The sequence below is a fragment of the Carcharhinus amblyrhynchos genome, chromosome 15, assembly GCF_965287045.1.
Source record: "Carcharhinus amblyrhynchos chromosome 15, sCarAmb.v2.hapA, whole genome shotgun sequence".
Lineage (NCBI taxonomy): Eukaryota > Metazoa > Chordata > Chondrichthyes > Carcharhiniformes > Carcharhinidae > Carcharhinus > Carcharhinus amblyrhynchos.
Genome location: NC_137338.1, coordinates 22919788 through 22939002, shown reverse-complemented (window position 1 = coordinate 22939002; position 19215 = coordinate 22919788). Strand labels below are relative to the sequence as shown.

Below are 19215 nucleotides of genomic sequence, written 5' to 3'. Positions count from 1 at the left end.
AGCACTGATCCCTGTGGCACGCCATTAGTCACCAACTGCCAACCAAAAAAGCACCCATTTATTCCAACTCTCTGCTTCCTGTTAGATAGCCAACTCTCAATCCACGCTAACACTTTACCCCCAACTCTGTGTACCTTAATCTTCTGCAGCAACCTTTTGTGAGGCACCTTATCAAACGCCTTCTGGAAATCTGAAAACAGCACAACCACCGGTTCCCCTCTGTCAACCGCACTCGTTACGTTTTCATAAAATTCCAGTAAATACGTCAAACACGACTTTCCCTTCATGAATCCGCACTGCGTCTGCTTGATCGAACCATTCTTTTCCAGGTTTCCTGCTGTTTCTTCTTTAATGATGGATTCCAGCATTTTCCCAACTACAGACGTTAAGCTAACCGGCTTTTGTCTACTTCCTTTTTTTAAACAGTGGCGTAACATTAGCTGTTTTCCAATCAGCCGGCACTTCTCCAGAGTCCAGCGAATTTTGATAAATTACTACTAACCCATCTTCTATTACTTCTGCCATTTCTTACAGTACCCTGGGATGCATTCCATCCGGGCCCGGGGACTTGTCTACCTTTAGTCCCATTAATCTACCAAGCACTACCTCTTTAGTAATAGTAATCGTTTTAAGGACCTCGCCCCCTACAGTCCCATGGCCATTAATGTTCGGTAAGCTATTTGTGCCCTCTACCGTGAAGACCGACACAAAAAACTTGTTTAAGGCCTCGGCTATTTCCTCGCTTCCCATTATTAACTCCCCCCTTCTCATCTTCTAAGGGTTCAACATTTACTTTAGCCCCATTTCAGTCCCATTAATTTCCCCAGTATGACGTTTTTACTGATGCTAATTTTTTCCGCTCCTCATTCTTGCTTGTCCCTTGGCTCTTTATTAAATCTTAGAGATTTCTTGTATGTTCCTCTGTGAAGACAGATCTAAATTAATTATTCAGACTCTTTCTGTCTTTCCTTATTCCCCATTATAAATTCTGCCTGTAATGGAGATTTGTCTTTGCTAAGTTTTTTTCTTTTTTACATACCTATAGAATATTTTACAGTTCGTTTTTATATTTTTCCTAGATTATATTCTTATCCTAGTCTCCCTTTCTCACTTTCTTGGTCCTCTTTTGCTGAATTCTAAAATGGTCCCAATCCTCTGAATTACTGCTATTTTTGGCAACTTTAGAAGTCGCATCCCTTGACCCTCGACATTCTTTAACTTCCTTTGTTAGCCATGGTTGACTCATTTTTCCTGTTGAGCTTTTGCACCTTGGAGTAGCGTATGTTTGTTGTAAACCATGCATTAATTCTTTACAGATAAATTCTATAATTACACCAATCTTTAAAAGTTGTACCGCAGCCTAACTAGACCATTTTAAAAAAAGCAAACCAAGCACTAGACTTTATTTCCAGAGGGACAGAATTGAAAAGTTACATTACATCAGGAAGTTACATTAGACAGATACCAAACCTTAATCAGACCAGATTTAAGAATACAGCACAGGGTGGAGGTGGAGGAAGAGAGCAAAATACCAAAGCATCATCACCAAAGTGAAGAATAAGTCACCAAAAATTTATGATTGTTATGTAAATCTAAAGAAAGTAGCAAAGTGCAGACCATTTCTAATGACCCTGGAGCAGCCTAATTGATTTCAGCATGTGTGTCCATTGAGAGGTTTGAGCATAAAGTCCATCTACAGCACGGTGGCACAGTGGTTAGCACTACTGCCTCCAGGACCCAGGTTCGATTCCTGGATTGGGTTACTATTTGTGCGGAGTCTGCACGTTCTCCCTGTGTCTGCATGGGTTTCCTCTGGATGCTCTGGTTTCTTCCCACAGTCTGAAAGATGTGCTGGTTAGGTTCGCTGGCCATGCTAAATTCTCCTTCAGTGTACTCAAACAGGCGATTAGGAAATTTTCACAGTAACTTAATTGCAGCGTAATGTACACCTACTTGTTTCACTAATAAATAAACTTTAAATAAAAATTGACAATTTCAAACATTCATTTGTATATTTCATTGCTCAATAATCTGTTATATTGCAGCTTCTAAACATTCTGAAGCTATGAGAGACATAACACTGCAGCTCTTCTCTGAACACATTTCACCCGATGGCAAGGTTAGTCGAATTTTCTTCTAATACATTCGTGGGACATGGGCATCACTGGCTGGTGAGTATTTATTGCCCACCTTCTTGAGAAGGTGAGAGGGCATGGGATCCAAGGGCCTTTGGCCTTGTGAATCCAGAACTGGCTTGCCTGCAGAAGGCAGAGAGTGGTTGTGGATGGGTATTTTTCTGAATGGAGGTCAGTCACCAGTGGAGTGCCCCAGGGATCTGTTCTAGGACCCTTGCTGTTTGTAATTTTCATAAATGACCTGGATGAGGAAGTGGAGGGATGGGTAAGTAAGTTCGCTGATGACACGAAGGTCGGTGGTGTTGTGGATGGTCTGGGAGGATGTCAAAAGTTGCAGCAGGACATAAATAGGATGCAGGACTGGGCGGAGAAGTGGCAGGTGGACTTCAACGCGGGTAAATGTGTAGTCGTCCATTTTGGCAGAGCCAACAGGATGAACGAGTGCACTATCAAGGGCAGGAGTCTTAGTAGTGTTGAAGAGCAGAAGGATCTTGGGGTCCGGGTCCACAGGATTCTTAAATCGGCCTCGCAGGTGGAGGAGGTGGTCAAGAAGGCGTATGGTGTACTGGCCTTCATTAATCGAGGGATTGAGTTTAGGAGTCGGGAGGTAATGCTGCAACTTTATAAGACCCTTGTCAGGCCTCATTTGGAGTACTGTGCGCAGTTCTGGTCACCTCACTATAGGAAAGATGTAGAAGCTATTGAAAGGGTACAGAGGAGATTTACAAGGATGTTGCCTGGACTGGGAGGCATGCCTTATGAAGTTAGGTTGAGGGAGCTGGGACTCTTTTCCCTGGAGAGACGAAGGTTGAGAGGCGACCTGATAGAAGTTTATAAAATGTTGACAGGAATAGATAGGGTGGATTCTCAGAGGCTATTTCCCCGGGTTGAAATGGTCGCTACGAGAGGACACGGATTTAAGGTGCGGGGAGGAAAGTACAGAAGTGATGTTAGGGGTAAGTTTTTCACTCAGAGGGTGGTGAGTGAATGGAATTGGCTGCCGTCAGTGGTGGTGGAGGCGAACTCGCTGGAGTCTTTTAAAAGACTTCTGGATGAGTATATGGGGCTTAATGGGATTGGGGGTTATAGATAGGTCTATAGATTGGTAGGTGTTGATGTGATCGGCGCAACTCGTGGGCCGAAGGGCCTGTTTGTGCTGTAGTGTTCTATGTTCTATGTTCTATCAGTAGTTGCCCTTGACAAACTGGTAGTGAGCTGCCTTCCTGAGCAAGCAATACAACTCAGTAGCTTGCTAGGCCATCTCAGAGGGCATTTGAGAGTCAACCACATTGCTGTGGCTCTAGGATGACATGTAGAATCACAACATAGAATCATAGAATCCCTACAGTGCAGAAGGAGGCCATTGGCCCATCGAGACTGCATCAACCACAATTCCATCCAGGCCCTATTTCTGTAACCCCACATATTTACCCTGCTAATCTCCTTGACACTAGGGTCAAATTATCACGGCCAATCAACCTAACCCACACATCTTTGAACTGTGGGAGGAAACCCATGCAGACATGGGGAGAACGTGCAAATTCCACATACATAGTGACCCAAGATCAGAATTGAACCCAGGTCCCTGGCGCTATGAGACAGCAGCACTAACGACTGTGCCACCATGCCACCCCAAATGTAGGCCAGACCAGGTAAGGACAGCAGATTCCCCAAAGAACATTAGTGAACCGGATGGGTTTTTCTGACAATTACCAATGGTTTCATGGTCATCAGTACATTCTTAATTTCAGTTTTTTTAATTGATTTTAAATTCCACCAACTGCCCTGGTAGGATTCGAATCAGGGTTCCTAGAACATTAGCTGAGTTTCTGGATTAATAGTCTAGCGATAATACCACTAGGCCATGCCTTCCTAATCTTGAGTAGATTTACTATTCACCTTTTTCAACCAGTGCTTAAATGTTCAACCTCCATTCTAGTTATGCTCACATCAATTTTAAAAGTTAAATGCCTATTTGGGATTCACTACTTCAGTATTTCTCATTGTTACCTCAAGAAAAGCTTTAATTTGATCTGAGAGGCAGCTACTAAACAAAGGTTTCTTTGCCAAGCTGCGATTTCATGTCGCTGAGACACAGTTGGATTAATCTATAATAATTTCACTTATTTGCAGTTCGTAGATTACAAATCCATGACGAAGAATCCAATTTTTGAGAAGTATTGTGAACTTGCAACACAACTACAGCGTTTGAACATTGAACATCTGAGTAGAGAAGAGAAGCTAGCATTCTTCATCAACGTGTATAACGCATTAGTGATCCATGGAACTATTAAACAAGGACCACCAAAAAATATGTGGCAGAGATATAAAGTAAGATGTCTAATGTGCATTTCTTGTCCTTATTACAAGAGTTTACGAGAGTTAACAACTTGCATTTATGTGCTTGGGTGTTTCATAAAGTAGCATGCATGTCTGAGCAGGGTTACAAGTTTGAGCAAAAGTGTTTCATGTCCACATCTGAAGAGGTTAGTTTTTACATAGTATTGTCATTAGAACAACACAGCACAGAGGGAGACTGGTCACCCAAGTCAATAGCATTCTGTTTGGAAGAGCAAATCAGTTTGTGCCACTTCCCACTTATTAACTATACCTTTGCACTTTTTTTTTCCATTTGAGGATTTACCCAGTTTCTTTTTGATTGCTAATACTGAATGTGCCTCCACTGCCTGATCAGGAGTGCATTTCATGCTCTGTACAGAAAAGGATTTTTTTCCCTCTTGCCTCTGATTCTTTTAACCACCTACAATCTAGTCCCCCTACCTCCTGCCCCGCTAAACTTTCAGCCATTGGAAACAGTTTCACCCTGCTTAGTCCATCTACACCCTGTGTGGTTTTAGAACTTCTATCAAAGCTGTTCTTGCCTTTTTCCAGTCCATGTAGCTGGAATCCATCCACAAAACCAAAGGGTTTGAGTGGGGGCATGAGTTTTTGCAATGACAGGAGATAGCAGTTTGGTAAAGAAAACTAATATTTCGGAATCTTTTCCAATTCACCCGATGAAGGAGCAGCACTCCAAAAGCTTGTGATTCCAAATAAACCTGTTGGACTTTAACCTGGTATTGTGAGACTTCTTACTGTGCCCATTCCATCCCAGTCCAACACTGGCATCTTCACATCATGCTTCTTGTTAGACACCGATTTCATAAGAACATAAGAACATAAGAAATAGGAGCAGGAGTAGGCCATCTAGCCCTTCGAGCCTGCCCCGCCATTCAATAAGATCATGGCTGATCTGTTGTGGCTCAGTTCCACTTTCCCGCCCTCTCCCCATAACCCTTAATCCCCTCTCTTATCAAGAACCCATCAACCCGCTTCTTAAAAATATTTAGCGAGGCAGCCTCCACCACTTCAACGGGCAGAGAATTCCAGAGATTCACCACCCTTTGAGTGAAGAAGTTCCTCCTCAACTCCGTTCTAAACCGCCTCCCCTTTATCTTGAGGCTGTGCCCCCTAGTCCTACTGTCTTTTTTGAGCGGGAAGAGTCTCTCCACCTCTATCCTATCCATCCCATTCATCATCTTATACGTCTCAATGAGATCTCCCCTCATTCTTCTAAACTCTAACGAGTACAAGCCTAGTTTATTCAGCCTCTCCTCATAGCTCAATCCCCTCAACTCCGGTATCAGCCTAGTAAACCTCCTCTGCACTCCCTCCAGGGCCAAAATATCCTTGCGCAGGTGCGGCGCCCAAAACTGCACACAGTACTCCAGCTGCGGCCTCACCAATGCCCTATACAGCTGCAGCAAGACCTCCCTACTTTTATATTCAATCCCCCTCGCTATGAAGGCCAGCATCCCATTTGCCTTTATTATGTTACCCTCTACACTGTGAGCTTTTAATTTCTACAGTAACCTTTGCTATGGCACTTTACTAGACACTATTTAAAACATTTTAAAGAACAGAATATCTATATATCAATATAAACGTATCAGAATTAGAGTGAGATTACAGTGAACAGACACGAGATTTTAATCCAGCCTTTGGACCTGGATTCCAATCTTGGCCATGACATTGAAAGACTGGTATCTACATTTCTTGAATGTTCATACGTATGATTTGTTTAGGGAAAAGGACACATTTTCCAACAGTGTAAACTAACATTTCTCATGCCTTCACGTGTGGTTTTTGAATGAAATTGATGCACTGATCTAGCAGAATGTAGTACATTTTGGAATTGTCATTTATGTTTAAGTACAGTTCTAAGTGATTTATTTGTGCTGAGCAAACCAGCTTCTGAGCTCCATTTCTGCACCTTTTTCAGTTCTTTAACGCTGTTAGTTACATCATTGGTGGAGAAGTCTTTTCACTGCAAGACATTGAAAATGGTGTTCTTCGTGGGAACCGCAAAGGCATTGCTCAGATATCGAAACCATTCTCAAAGGGTGATCCACGTCTTAAGGTCAATTGTTGATTGTCTCTATGTACTGCTGGGTGGATATAAATGAGAGGATTCTGTGGGAAATTTCTTCTTTGGATAATTACCTGTGGATCTGTAATCCTTCTTGTTCTTCCTTCAATGTGTTAACCTCACACTAAAACAGATTGTCAAGATTTCTTAACATGTGCCTTTACCCTGTCTGAGATGCAACTGCTTCAGTTTCATCAGATCCAGTAGCAAAGCTGTCTCTTAAACTATAGTATCAAAATAACCTAGCAACCTTCGCAAGGTTAACTATACCTATCCAACACAGCTAAATGATTTAAATGTTTAAAATGAGTATTTGGTTGGGGCTGAGGCTGAGGCTAATCTCATTTGGAAACATTAGGCTGATCCTAATGGTGGGATTCAAGCCCAGATCCCCAGAGCATCACCCTGGGTCTTTGGATTACTAGCTGAATCACAGTATCACTACACCACGACATCCCCTTGACAAATGCATGTTTTAAATGTTACACTAAAGAAGCTGATGAGAATTTTTTCAAATGATTAAAAAAAAAATCTTAATCTTTGAGCCATTGTCTACTAGATTTACATGTAACCCAACTGCGCCTAGATAGAGGGATCTAGATGGCTGTGTTCATGAATCACCAAAAGTCGGTATGCAGGTAATAAAAAAGGCAAATGGGATGTTGGCATTTGTTGCAAAGGGACTGGAGTTTAAAAGTAGAGAAGTATTGTTGCTAATCATATAGGGTGCTGGTGAGGCTACATCTGGAGTATTGTGTCCAAATTTGGTCTCCTTATTTGAGGAAGGATGTGGTGACATTAGACATACTTCAGAGACTCATCCCCAGAATCAATCTGGTGAACAAAGGATTGGCATATGAGGAGAGATTAAACAATTTGTGCTTGAACTCACTGGAGTTTAGAAGTATGAGAGGGGATCTGGTCAAGTATATAAAATACTAAAAAGGATTAATAAAGTAAATGTAAACCAAATGTTTCCTCTTAGGAGCAATCTAGAACAAGACGTTACAGGTATAGGTTGAGAGGCGATAGATTTAAGACTGAGATGGGGAGGAACAACTATTCGCAGAGGTGGTGAATTTGTGGAACTCGCTGCCCTATAACGCGATGGAGTCTGAATCATTAAATAACTTCAAGAGGAGATAGATAGATTTCTGATTTTGAAATAAGGGTATATGGAACCAGGTGGAGAGATGGATTTGAGATCAGCCATGATCTGATTGAATGGTAGAACAGGCTCGAAGGGCTGAATTTGCCTACTTCTGCTCCTAGTTCCTATGTCCTGTGTTCCAACTGGCCTCCCCACATTCTAGTGCAAAATCAAATAAATCAGGGTATTCTGTTCTGTAAACTGTCGTCCTCCCATTGACTCCAGAGGATATGACAGAGGCATCCCTGCATGCAATTTGTCTAGTGCTCTTCAACGTCATTGACACTGAGTCCAGATTGCACTGCAGTACAGAAATATGGATGGCGAAAACAACTGCACTGAACTTTTGTTGACTTGAAGAGGTCTCTGTTGTCAAACACTCAGTGTAGTTTTCAGAAGACTGAATTGGTCTAGCTGATCTGGCACTGGACCACCTTGTCAATAATGGCCTTTTGAGAGAGGTGATTGTCACGATATAGGGAGTGCTCAACATAGTCCAGAATCTCTCCTTCAACATAGGTGGGAGGTGGAATATTGGCTGACTCGGAGTGGGTCAATTGAGGTTTTGTTTTTGGCAACATTCAAGGACATAGGCTAAGTTTCTTGAATGCAGAATTAAAGGAATCAAATCTGATCGGCAGCGAGCATTGCAGTCATCGACAGACTGTAAACCATGTATATCTTTAGGGGCCAGTACTGTTTTGGCATGGAAGTGACCGAGGTTAACAAGTATTCCATCTATGATGTGGAGATGCCAGCGTTGAACTGGAGTGGGCACAGTCAGAAATCTCTCAGCAGCAGGATAAAGTCCAACAGGTTATTTAGAATCACAGGCTTTTGGAGTGCTGCATCTTCCTGGCTACTCACGTGAGGAAGGAGCAGTGCTCCAAAAGCTTGTGATTCCAAATAACCTGTTGGACTTTAACCTGGTGTTGTGACACTTCTTACAATATTCTTTGTAGCCAGTATTAATACTGACACCAGAGAGCAATTGATCTTTGAGATGAATGGCCAGATCAATTGTAAATAGACTGCAAATCATCACAGCTTTGCTTGGTCCTAGTCTGAATTTTGAAAGCATGTGTTTTAGATTTCCCATTCAGGATCATTACAGTTATATTATCATGAAGCATTTTGAGGATTACAAAGTTACTTGGACATCTTAATCATTGGAATACAAACCAACGAAGCCTCATGATTTAGTTAACCAAATACTTTTGTCAGGTCAATGGATGCAGTGAAGAGTGTTTGATTCTGTTCAAGATTTTTCTTGGATTTGTCTGGCAACTAAGGGCACGCTGGAAGATCCTCTGGAAGGCCGAAAGTCGTCATGTCTCTGGGAGGATCTCTTCTGTCACAGGAAATAAATGGAAAAAACTCCACAACATTAGAAAATGCTCGATTGGTACTGTCAGTAGATTAGTAATCCAGAAATGCCCACTGGGGACCCAGCTTCAAATCCCACCATGGTGGATGGTGAAAATTGAGGGCAGCATGGTGGCAGGGTGGTTAGCACTGCTGCGTCACAGAGCCAAGGCCCGGGTTCAATTCCAGCTTTGGGTGACTGTCTGTTTGGAGTTTGCAAGTTCTTCCAGTGTCTGCGTGGTTTCCTCTGGGTACTCCAGTTTTTTCCCATAGCCCAAAAATGTGCAGGTTAGGTGGATTGGCCATGCTAAATTGCCCGCTAGTGTCCCAAGATGTGTAGTTTCAAGGGATTAGCAGGGTAAGTGCATAGGGTTACAGGGATACAGTGGTGAGGGGGGAGGATTTGCAACAGGAAGCTAGAACAGGTTTTGAGCAAGTATAGAGAGCGGATAGAAGGCAAGTTCTGTTAGAGGCAGGAGAGATTAAATTACACAAAGAATGGAAAGAGGCCATTCGGCCCATCGAACCTGTACTGACCACACTCCTGCTCAGGCCCTATTCCCATAACCCCACGCATTTACCCTGCTAATCCCCCAAACACTTGACAAAGGGTCACCTGGACTCGAAATGTTAGCTCTTTTCTCTCTTTACAGATGCTACCAGGCCTGCTGAGATTTTCCAGCGTTTTCTCTTTTGGTCCCAGAACACTAGGGCTAATTTAGCACGGCCGATCAACCTAACACACACACACACACATGTTTAGACTGTGGGAGGAAACCCATGCAGACACGGGGAGAATGTGCAAACTCCACACTGACAGTGACCTGAGGCTGGAATTGATTCAATTGAGGGGATTTCCCCCACCTTCCACCCCCACGGGTGCCAAGGGGAAATGCCAGGGTGCAGTGCCAAGGCAGGCCCTCATCATTTATTTATTAGTGTCACAAGTAGGTTTACATTAAGGGATTTTCACAGTAACTTCATTGCAGGGTTAGTCGCCACACTCCTGCACCTGTTTGGATACACAGAGGGAGAATTTAGCATGTTCCTGTTCCTCATGTGACTGCTCCTTGAAGAACTCAGCAAAGTGACTCAGGACAACATCATCCCGGTCAAAGTAACAGAACATGGAGAGGTAAACATAGGAGGAATAGAGCTCCAGGTTGATCTGCTTGTTAACAGCATCCTCACAGTCCTTGTAATAGTTCTGATGCACTTGGGAAGCCATTTTACTGAGTATTTAGTGTCTAAATAATCAAGAAGGTCTCCCAAATAGACCTAACCACTCTAATGCACCTAACCAGCACATCTTTCGGACTGTGGGAGGAAACCGGAGCATCAGGAGGAAACCGACACAGACGCAGGGAGAACATGCAAACTCCGCACAGACAGTCACCCAAGCAGGGAATTGAACCTGGGTCCCTGGCACTGAGGCAACTGTGCTAGCCACTATGCCACCCCATTGGAGCCCCATGGAGGGTGGGAGAAGAAAAGGAGAACAGGCAGTGGGGGTGGGAGAACCAGTGTTGGTCTGAACCGTGGTGGGACCAGAGTCCTGGCGAATCATGTAGATTGGGCTTTAAACTAATTGGGGGGGGGAGGGTGCGAGGGTAAGTGAAATTACAGGGTCGAAAGTAAAGGAGAGGGTGCAGGTACGGGAAGAGACTAAGGATGTCCCAATAATAAAGGGAGTAGGGGGCATGAATAAGGTTGGTGGCATTCCGGTAAATAGGGTACAGGTGAAGGCTGGGATGAAGGCACTTTATCCGAATGCACGAAGCATTCAGAATAAAGTGGATGAGCTGGTGGCGCAGATCAGCACAAATGGATATGATCTGGTGGCCATTACAGAGACGTGGCTGCAAGGTGACAGGGACTGGGAGCTGAATGTACAGGGGTATCAAGTGTTTAGGAAGGATAGGCGGGAGGAAAAAGGCGTAGCTCTGCTGATTTAAGGATAGCATCAGGGTGGTAGCAAGGGATGATATAGGAGCCAAAGAGCAGAAAGTGGAATTGTTGTGGGTGGAGATTAGGAACAGCAAAGGGAGGAAGACGCTGGTGGGTGTCGTCTATAGGCCCCCGAATAATGACCTGGAGGTGGGGCGGGCTGTTAACGCGCAAATAAATGTGGTGTGCAGGAATGGAATGGCGATAATTATGGGGGATTTCAATCTACATATTGATTGGTCGACCCATGTTGGACGTGGTGGGCTTGAGGAAGAGTTCTTGGAATGCTGCCGGGATAGTTTCCTTGAACAGTGTGTGTTGGAGCCGACGAGGGAGCGAGCTATCTTGGATCTGGTGTTATGTAATGAGGCAGGTAGAATTAGGGACCTTGTGGTGAAGGATCCTCCTGGGAAGAGTGATCATTGTATGGTGGAGTTTCTGATGCAGATGGAGGAGGAGAAAGTGGGTTCCCGGACCTGTGTCCTTTGTTTGAACAGAGGGGAGTACGATAGGATGAGAGAGGAATCGGCGAATGTTGATTGGGGGAGCACATTGGAAGGTAGGTCTGCTGAGGAACAGTGGAGGATCTTTAAGGAGATCTTTCTTGGTGCTCAGCAGAAATTTATTCCGATGGTTAAGAAGGATCGTAGGAGCAGAGGTAATCAGCCGTGGATAACGAAGGAGGTAAAGGAAAGTGTTAAATTAAAAGCGGATGCGTTTAGAGTAGCTAAGAGTAGTGGGCGAGAAGAGGATTGGGAGAGGTTTAAATATCAACAAAGAATGACAAAGAAGTTGATAAAGAAGGGTAGGATAAACTATGAAGCTGGGCTAGTGCTTAATATAAAAAAGGATAGTAAGAGTTTTTATAAATATATAAAAAGGAAGAGGCTGACTAGGGTGAACGTTGGACCCTTAGAGGATGAGAGGGGGGACTTAGTGGTAGGGGATGGGGAAATGGCTGAGGCCTTGAATAACTTTTTTGTTTCGGTCTTCACGGAGGAGGATATGAATAAATTGCCGGGTGTTAGCGATGGAAAGATGGTAGGAGTGGAGGGCCTGAATGACATTATTGTTACTAGAGAGGCAGTGCTCAAAAGACTGGAGGGACTGATTGTTTGCAAGTCCCCAGGACCGGATGGAATGCATCCAAGGGTTCCGAAAGAAATGGCGGAGGTGATAGTGGATGCCTTGGTGATTACTTTCCAAACATCGCTGGATTCCGGGAAAGTACAGTAAAAAGTCTGACAACACCAGGTTTTAGTCCAACCGATTTATTTGATAGTAAATGCACAAGCTTTCGGGTTAGTCCCTTCATCAGGTGAATGGAGAGTTCTGGCCTCAGACAGAGCATATAAAGCACAGACAGTTTAGAGATTACTGATTAGAATGCAAATCTTTACACCTAACCTGCTGTTCAAGTCTTGAAGTTGCTGACAATGTGAGTGGAAGGAGCACTGACCACAGGTTAAAGAGATGTGTATTGTCTCCAGACAGTACAGTGAGTGAGGTTTTGCAAACCCAGGCAAGTGTTGGGGGTTACAGATAGTGCGACATGAACCCAAGATCCTTGTTGAGACCGTCCTCATGTGTGTGGAACTTGGCTATCAGTCTCTGCTCAGCGACTCTGCGCTGTCGTGTGTCGTGAAGGCCGCCTTGGAGAATGCTTACCCGAAGGTCAGAGGCTGAATGCCCGTGAAAGTGCCAGAAGATTGGAAAACGGCTAATGTTACGTCGTTGTTTAAGAAGGGTGGCAGGCAAAAGGCAGGGAATTATAGGCCGGTTAGTTTAACGTCTGTTGTAGGTAAAATGTTAGAACCCGTGATCAAGGAGAAAATAGCAAGGCATCTTGAGGAGAATTGTTTGATAGAGCAGACACAGCACAGTTTCGTTAAGGGGAAGTCATGTCTGACGAATTTATTGGAGTTCTATGAGGATGTGTCTAGGGCGGTGGATAGAGGAGAGCCGGTGGATGTGGTGTTTCTTGATTTTTCAGAAGGCGTTTGATAAGGTGCCTCACAAGAGGTTATTGCAGAAGGTCAGGGGGCATGGAGTTGGGGGTAGGGTGTTAGCGTGGATAGGGGATTGGCTGTCAAATAGGAGGCAGAGAGTGGGGGTCAGTGGGTGCTATTCGGATTGGCGGTTGGTGACTAGTGGAGTGCCCCAGGGGTCGGTACTGGGGCCTCAGCTATTTACCATTTATATAGATGATCTGGAGGAGGGAACCAAGTGTATGGTGTCGAAATTTGCTGATGACACCAAGATTGGTGGAACGGCAAATTGTGCGGAGGGTGTGGAAAGTCTGCAGAAGGATCTAGATAGGTTGGGCGAGTGGGCCAGGAACTGGCAAATGGAATTTAATGTTGGCAAGTGTGAAGTTGTCCACTTTGGTAGGAATAATGGTAGGAGGAATATTACTTACATGGCAAAAAACTGCAGCATGCAACGGTGCAGAGGGACCTCGGGGTCCTTGTGCATGAGTCGCAAAAACCCAGCCTGCACGTGCAGCAAGTGGTCAGGAAGGCGAATGGGATGCTGGCCTTCATAGCAAGGGGGATTGAATATAAAAGTAGGGAGGTCTTGCTGCAACTGTACAGGGCACTGGTGAGGCCGCAGCTGGAGTACTGTGTGCAGTTTTGGTCGCCGCACTTACGCAAGGATATTTTGGCCTTGGAGGGAGTGCAGAGGAGGTTTACTAGGCTGATACCGGAGTTGAGGGGGTTGAACTATGAGGAGAGGCTGAATAAACTAGGCTTGTACTCATTGGAGTTTAGAAGAATGAGGGGAGATCTCATTGAGACATATAAGATGATGAATGGGATGGATAGGATAGAGGTGGAGAGGCTCTTCCCTCTCAGAAAGGACAGTAGGACTAGGGGGCACAGCCTCAAGATAAAGGGGGGGCAATTTAGAACAGAGTTGAGGAGGAACTTCTTCACGCAAAGGGTGGTGAATCTCTGGAATTCTCTGCCCGTTGAAGTGGTGGAGGCTGCCTCGCTAAATATATTTAAGACGCGGGTTGATAGGTTTCTGATAAGCAAGGGGATTAAGGGTTATGGGGAGAGGGCGGGAAGATGCAACTGAGCCACGACAGATCAGCCATGATCTTATTGAATGGCGGGGCAGGCTCGAAGGGCTAGATGGCCTATTCCTGCTCCCATTTGTTATGTTCTTAGAAACTTGCAGGCATGATGGGCATTAAGATGGAAGGAAATGGATTGGAGTTCCCCCAAAGATTGTGCCAAGAGATAGGCAGGTGGAAAGAGCCCCCAAAGCTAGTGCCTGCGGGAGTCTCAATTTCCTCCATTTGTGGGGGAGTGGTGGGTGGGATGGGAGGTTTAATTCAATGCTTAAACACCACCCACTTCCTTTTAGTCTTAGAGTTCAAAATCTGGAGAGAAACCTGGGCTGTGCAGCTAAAGAGTGGCACACTGGTTTTCAGTCAGAGCCTGACACTTTGAAGAAGTACGGTATGATTCCACCCAGTTCCAAAATCCCAAACATACTTCCCAGGTTAAAACACTGATCAACTTGAGGCACTTTCCCTGAGCTTCCTCTCATCTATCATTTTTATTCCGTACCCCAATCCTGACCTCCGCCTCCTATACGCTGGATTTTAAAAATGACCTGCAAGTTATGGGAATCGTTTTACTTTGTCTACCTAATCCAAACTTGTAATCGTGTACATCTCAGTCCAATCTCTCCTGAATGTTCTTTGCTGCAAGGAGATCAAGTCCACCTTCTCCTTGCTAACCTTGTTTTAGTGACTCCATGCTTTTGATTTTTCAGATTGCCCTGAAGGAAGCAGAGCCACTTATTCATTTTGCACTAAACTGCGGAGTCCAAAGTTGCCCTCCAATCAAGACCTACTCTGCTGAGGTTTGTCGTTAATCTCAGAACATTGTTTTAAAATGATTATTCATGTTACTTGCTCCCACCATTTCCCCTCTCCTTCATTAAGGATGAGGGTCCAGAATGACTTTATCTGCACTAGAACTTTGAGATTAAATGCCTATGCTTTTCAGTAGTTCAGTTTTTCCGCATCATTTTGCCGAGTGAACTGTGTGTGTAGTGATAGACTTCAAGAGGACATCGACAGAATAGTGGAATGAACAAACAAATGGCAGAAGAAATTTAATGCAGTAAAGTGCAAAATGATACATCAGGCAAAATAAAATGAAAGATACTATTTTAAAGGGGATCGAGGCATGTAGAGACTTTGGGCTACATGTGCACCTGAGCAATGAAAAGGCTCATAGGAAGCCAGGCAATTTAATTAATCAGAGGCATACAGTACAGAACTTTTATAAAACACTGGTTTGGCCTAAACTGGCCTTTTATCTCCAATTCTAGGCACCACATTACAGCGAGGGCATTGGAGAGGGTGCAGAAAAGATTTACCTGAATGGGCCTGAAGGACTTTAGCTATGTGAAGAAGCTGAGGTTGTTTTCCTGGGAGAAGAGAGGGTTGAGAGTAGATTTCACTGAAGTGTTCTAAATCACAAAAGGCAACGTGAGGAAAAATATATATTTTTTGATGTGACAAGGTGCACAGAATGTATTATCCAAGAGTGATTGAGACAGCTTCAATTGTGGTTTTCTAAAGTGGGATTGGATAAATGCATGAACAGAAAAAAATTCCAGAGCTATGGGAAAGGACTTGTGGGCCTGGAGGTACGGTGGTGTGGAAGTGATAGGACTAGAGTAATTCCACTTGCAGGGAGTGCAAGTGGAATTACTGCACTCCTCTTGCACTGTGATTCCATCATTTGATATTAGAATCATGGTCCCATATTTCACATACCTTGTCCTAATGGAAAGCTGCCATCAGTGGATATGGAAAGATAAACTGATCAGACATTATGACCATCTTGAATCAGAAAGTTCACAAATATAAAACAACAGAATTAAAGCACAATTCTCAAGAGTTTGAGGGTTGCTCACAATGTTCAAGTATAGGCCCATCTTTAAACTGTATAATAGAAATGCACAATCTACCAGAATTCTACACGTTTTAAGTTTCTGGTCCATACCAAGTCAGCTAACCTCAGTTGGGAAATTGCACTACAATTGGTCTTTCTGCCTGGGTATAGGATCAACCAGGACTATTGAGTGATCCCTGCAGACTATATATCCAGGCATTCATTGTGAGTAGAACTAAATTAGGTTCTTTTCCTCTGAATGTGTAGTGTAAGGGTCTGGCACATACAGGGCTAATGTGGGACAGGTTACAGTACCACCTACACAGTGATGTAAGATGGCACATGACCCAGAATCATTGATGTTGAGCAGAGACATATAAAGACCTAAACATGGAGGCAGCCCCCAGCCTGTACATCTGTAAAAGATTCCTGCAATTAATAAAGTCTTAGTTTACAGAACACTCAAGAATCACTATTCTATTGATTACAGCAATGCCCTCCCAACACAATGCACACTCTGACCACGAGTAAGACGTTGAAGGGTTTCTGGAACCTTACCAAGATTCAAGACAAAGTATTTTTCATGGTATCCAATCATAGAATCCCTATAGTGCAAGAGGAGGCCATTGGGCCCATCGGTCCCACTCGGACTCTCCAACAGAGCATCTTACCCAGGCCCCCTCCCCCACCCTATCCCCACAACCTTACATATTTACCATGACTAATCCATCTAACCTATACATTTTGTGAGACCAAGGGGCAAGTTAGCATGGCCAGTCCACTTAACCCACACATCTTTGGAGTTTGGGAGGAGACTCACACAGACACGGGGAGAATGTGCAACTTCCACACAGTCACCCAAGGCCAGAATCAAATCCAGGTCCCTGGCATTGTGAGGCAGCAGTGTGCCACCCATAATGTGGTAAATCTACAAATTTTTTATTTGTTCAATTACAGGAAATTGACAAACAGCTAAAGATTTCAGCTGCAGCTTTTCTTGACAGTTCTGATGGCTGCCAAGTTGACGTGTCCAAAAAGGAAGTCCGCTTAAACCAAATTTTCAAATGGTACAAGGTTGATTTTGGTGGAACAGATGAACAGGTAACTGAATTATCTTGTCAATTTTCACTCTTGTTCTTGAACACAACTGCAAGTAAACTGATAACAGAGTATATTTTAACACTAAATTTTGAAACATTGGTATAATTTTTGAGACACAGTAGGAAGCTGTTTGAAAATCCAGAAGAGATCCCTCAGATTCTGCTGAATTTTACCGCAAGTCTCGATTAACCATTTTATTAAAACCCTCCCAGTGACAGGCAGCCAGTTTGAGGGGTGGCTAACTGTCAGGCTGGGAGCAGCCAGGGTACAGAGTGGGAGGGAGGAGTTGTGAGATCAGAAGTCTCATGAGGGAGATTAATCGGATTGACTCATTCCGATGGGCAAGTGAAGCTGAATGTTGAATCCAATAGAAAAGAGGAAAGGCATTTAACTCAGAACAATCCTGCTGCTGTAGTTGTCAGGTTTCTCCAAGCCCCAGGAAACCAGACTGGCTGGAGTTAAATTTGAAATGCACCTTATTATAATAGTTAAATAGTGAAACTGCCTCCTAGAACTGAGTCAGTTACCCACTCTATCCATTCTTGAACCCGTCCTGTTTGAGACTGCACAACTACACAATCAATACTAGCTGGGCAGTATGGTGGCACAGTAGTTAGCATTGTTGCCTCACAGCGTGAGGGACCTGAGTTCAATTTCTGGCTTGGGATGACTGTACGAGTCTGCACGTCTTCCCATGTGCGCATACGTTTCCTCCGGGTACTCCGGTTTCCTCCCACAGTCTGAAAGACATGCTGGTTAGATGCACTAGCCATGCTAAATTCTCACTCCGTGTACCCGAACAGGCACCAGAGTGTGGTGACTAGAGGATTTTTGCAGTAACTTCATTGCAATGTTAATGTTAGCCTACTCGTGACACTAATAAATAAACTTTATCTCACCCACCACCACAACCACCTCTTAACAAGTCTATTGTCTCTAATTCGTCACACCAATTATTCAACACCCAGTACTGGATGTGTAGAAAGCTGTTGCCTTTGGTCCTTGCCTTGAAATTCATTCAAGGACAATAGACACATGGGAACATCACCACTTCCAAGTTCTCCTCCAAGCCACTCACCATCCTGACTTAGAAATACATTGTCGTTCCTTCACCGTCACTGGGTCAAAATTCTGGAGTCCCCTCCCTAATGGTCAAAATGGTCAAACCAAGACCCTGCAAGTTTCAAGAGGGCAACTCACCACCACCTTCTCAAGGGCAACTAGGAATGGGCAATAAATGCTGGCCATCCAACAATTCACATGAGAGAATTAAAAAACATCTTTCTTGCAGATTTGTATCTCACCTCATATTCTTCAATCCATATTCACCATAATAGGTATGTAACTTTATAAAATTTGAAGAAATATTTAGTTAAACAAGTACTTTTTTTTTCTCCTGTTTAGTTGCTGAGCTGGTTGCTAGAGCATCTAGGAGATTCACCAAAGAAGGCAGCATTTAAAAAACTCCTGGATAACGGGGAAATCAAAATTGCCACCCTTCCATATGACTGGTCAACAAATTCTGTAGCATGATGCCTGGTAAAAGTGGAAGTTATTGACAGCCTACAAAGAATATTCCAAACAATCCACTGTTCTTATTGCACATCTTCCAAAATAGTAATCAAATCTGTTTTGAACAGAAAATTCAATATAAATTTCTCTGGAAATTATTTTGATTATGCTTTTTTTTTAAACATTACTTCAAGCCCAGGTTCAAGCTTTATCACCAAGCAATACAACAACTTTTTTGCACAATTTGTACTTTCAACAATTACTTTTCAAGTATGTCAGTACAATTGAAAGGGACCCTTCTTTTCACTTTCTTTTCTCCCTCTTGGACAGAGATCTGAAATGTTTTCTCCCTCTTAAACAGAGGTCTGAAATTGCATTTTCTCCAGGCATTCTTTAAAGAAGTGTAAAGCTTGCCGTTTTTCTTCATTATCGCTAATCTCTTCAAAGAACACGTCTGAAAATATAATAACTGTTAATTGCCCTTTTGTTCATCAGTGACCAAAGATTTTAAGGGATGTACTATAATTTTTAAATGTTATTTTCCACATGTTGAACAACAATAAAGTTGATGCAAAACATGTCGTGACGGTTTCATTTCAAATTTTATTGGTTGAAAAGCCACCTGGGGTTAACTGGAACGTCTGCCCAAGTCAGGGC

General features: G+C 43.6%; 1 protein-coding gene across 1 annotated transcript in view; it reads left to right on the top strand.

Annotated features, from left to right (window-relative positions):
• LOC145353151 (uncharacterized) overlaps positions 1 to 19136 on the top strand; it is a 44515-nt gene extending 25379 nt beyond the window's left edge. The window contains exons 6-11 of the mRNA XM_080203589.1: positions 2046 to 2119; positions 4269 to 4466; positions 6418 to 6555; positions 14813 to 14902; positions 16903 to 17046; positions 18451 to 19136. Coding sequence (XP_080059715.1) covers positions 2046 to 2119; positions 4269 to 4466; positions 6418 to 6555; positions 14813 to 14902; positions 16903 to 17046; positions 18451 to 18579 — 773 coding nt within the window. The 3' untranslated portion in view covers positions 18580 to 19136. The remainder of the gene's footprint in view (positions 1 to 2045; positions 2120 to 4268; positions 4467 to 6417; positions 6556 to 14812; positions 14903 to 16902; positions 17047 to 18450) is intronic.
• Positions 19137 to 19215: the final 79 nt, after the last annotated feature.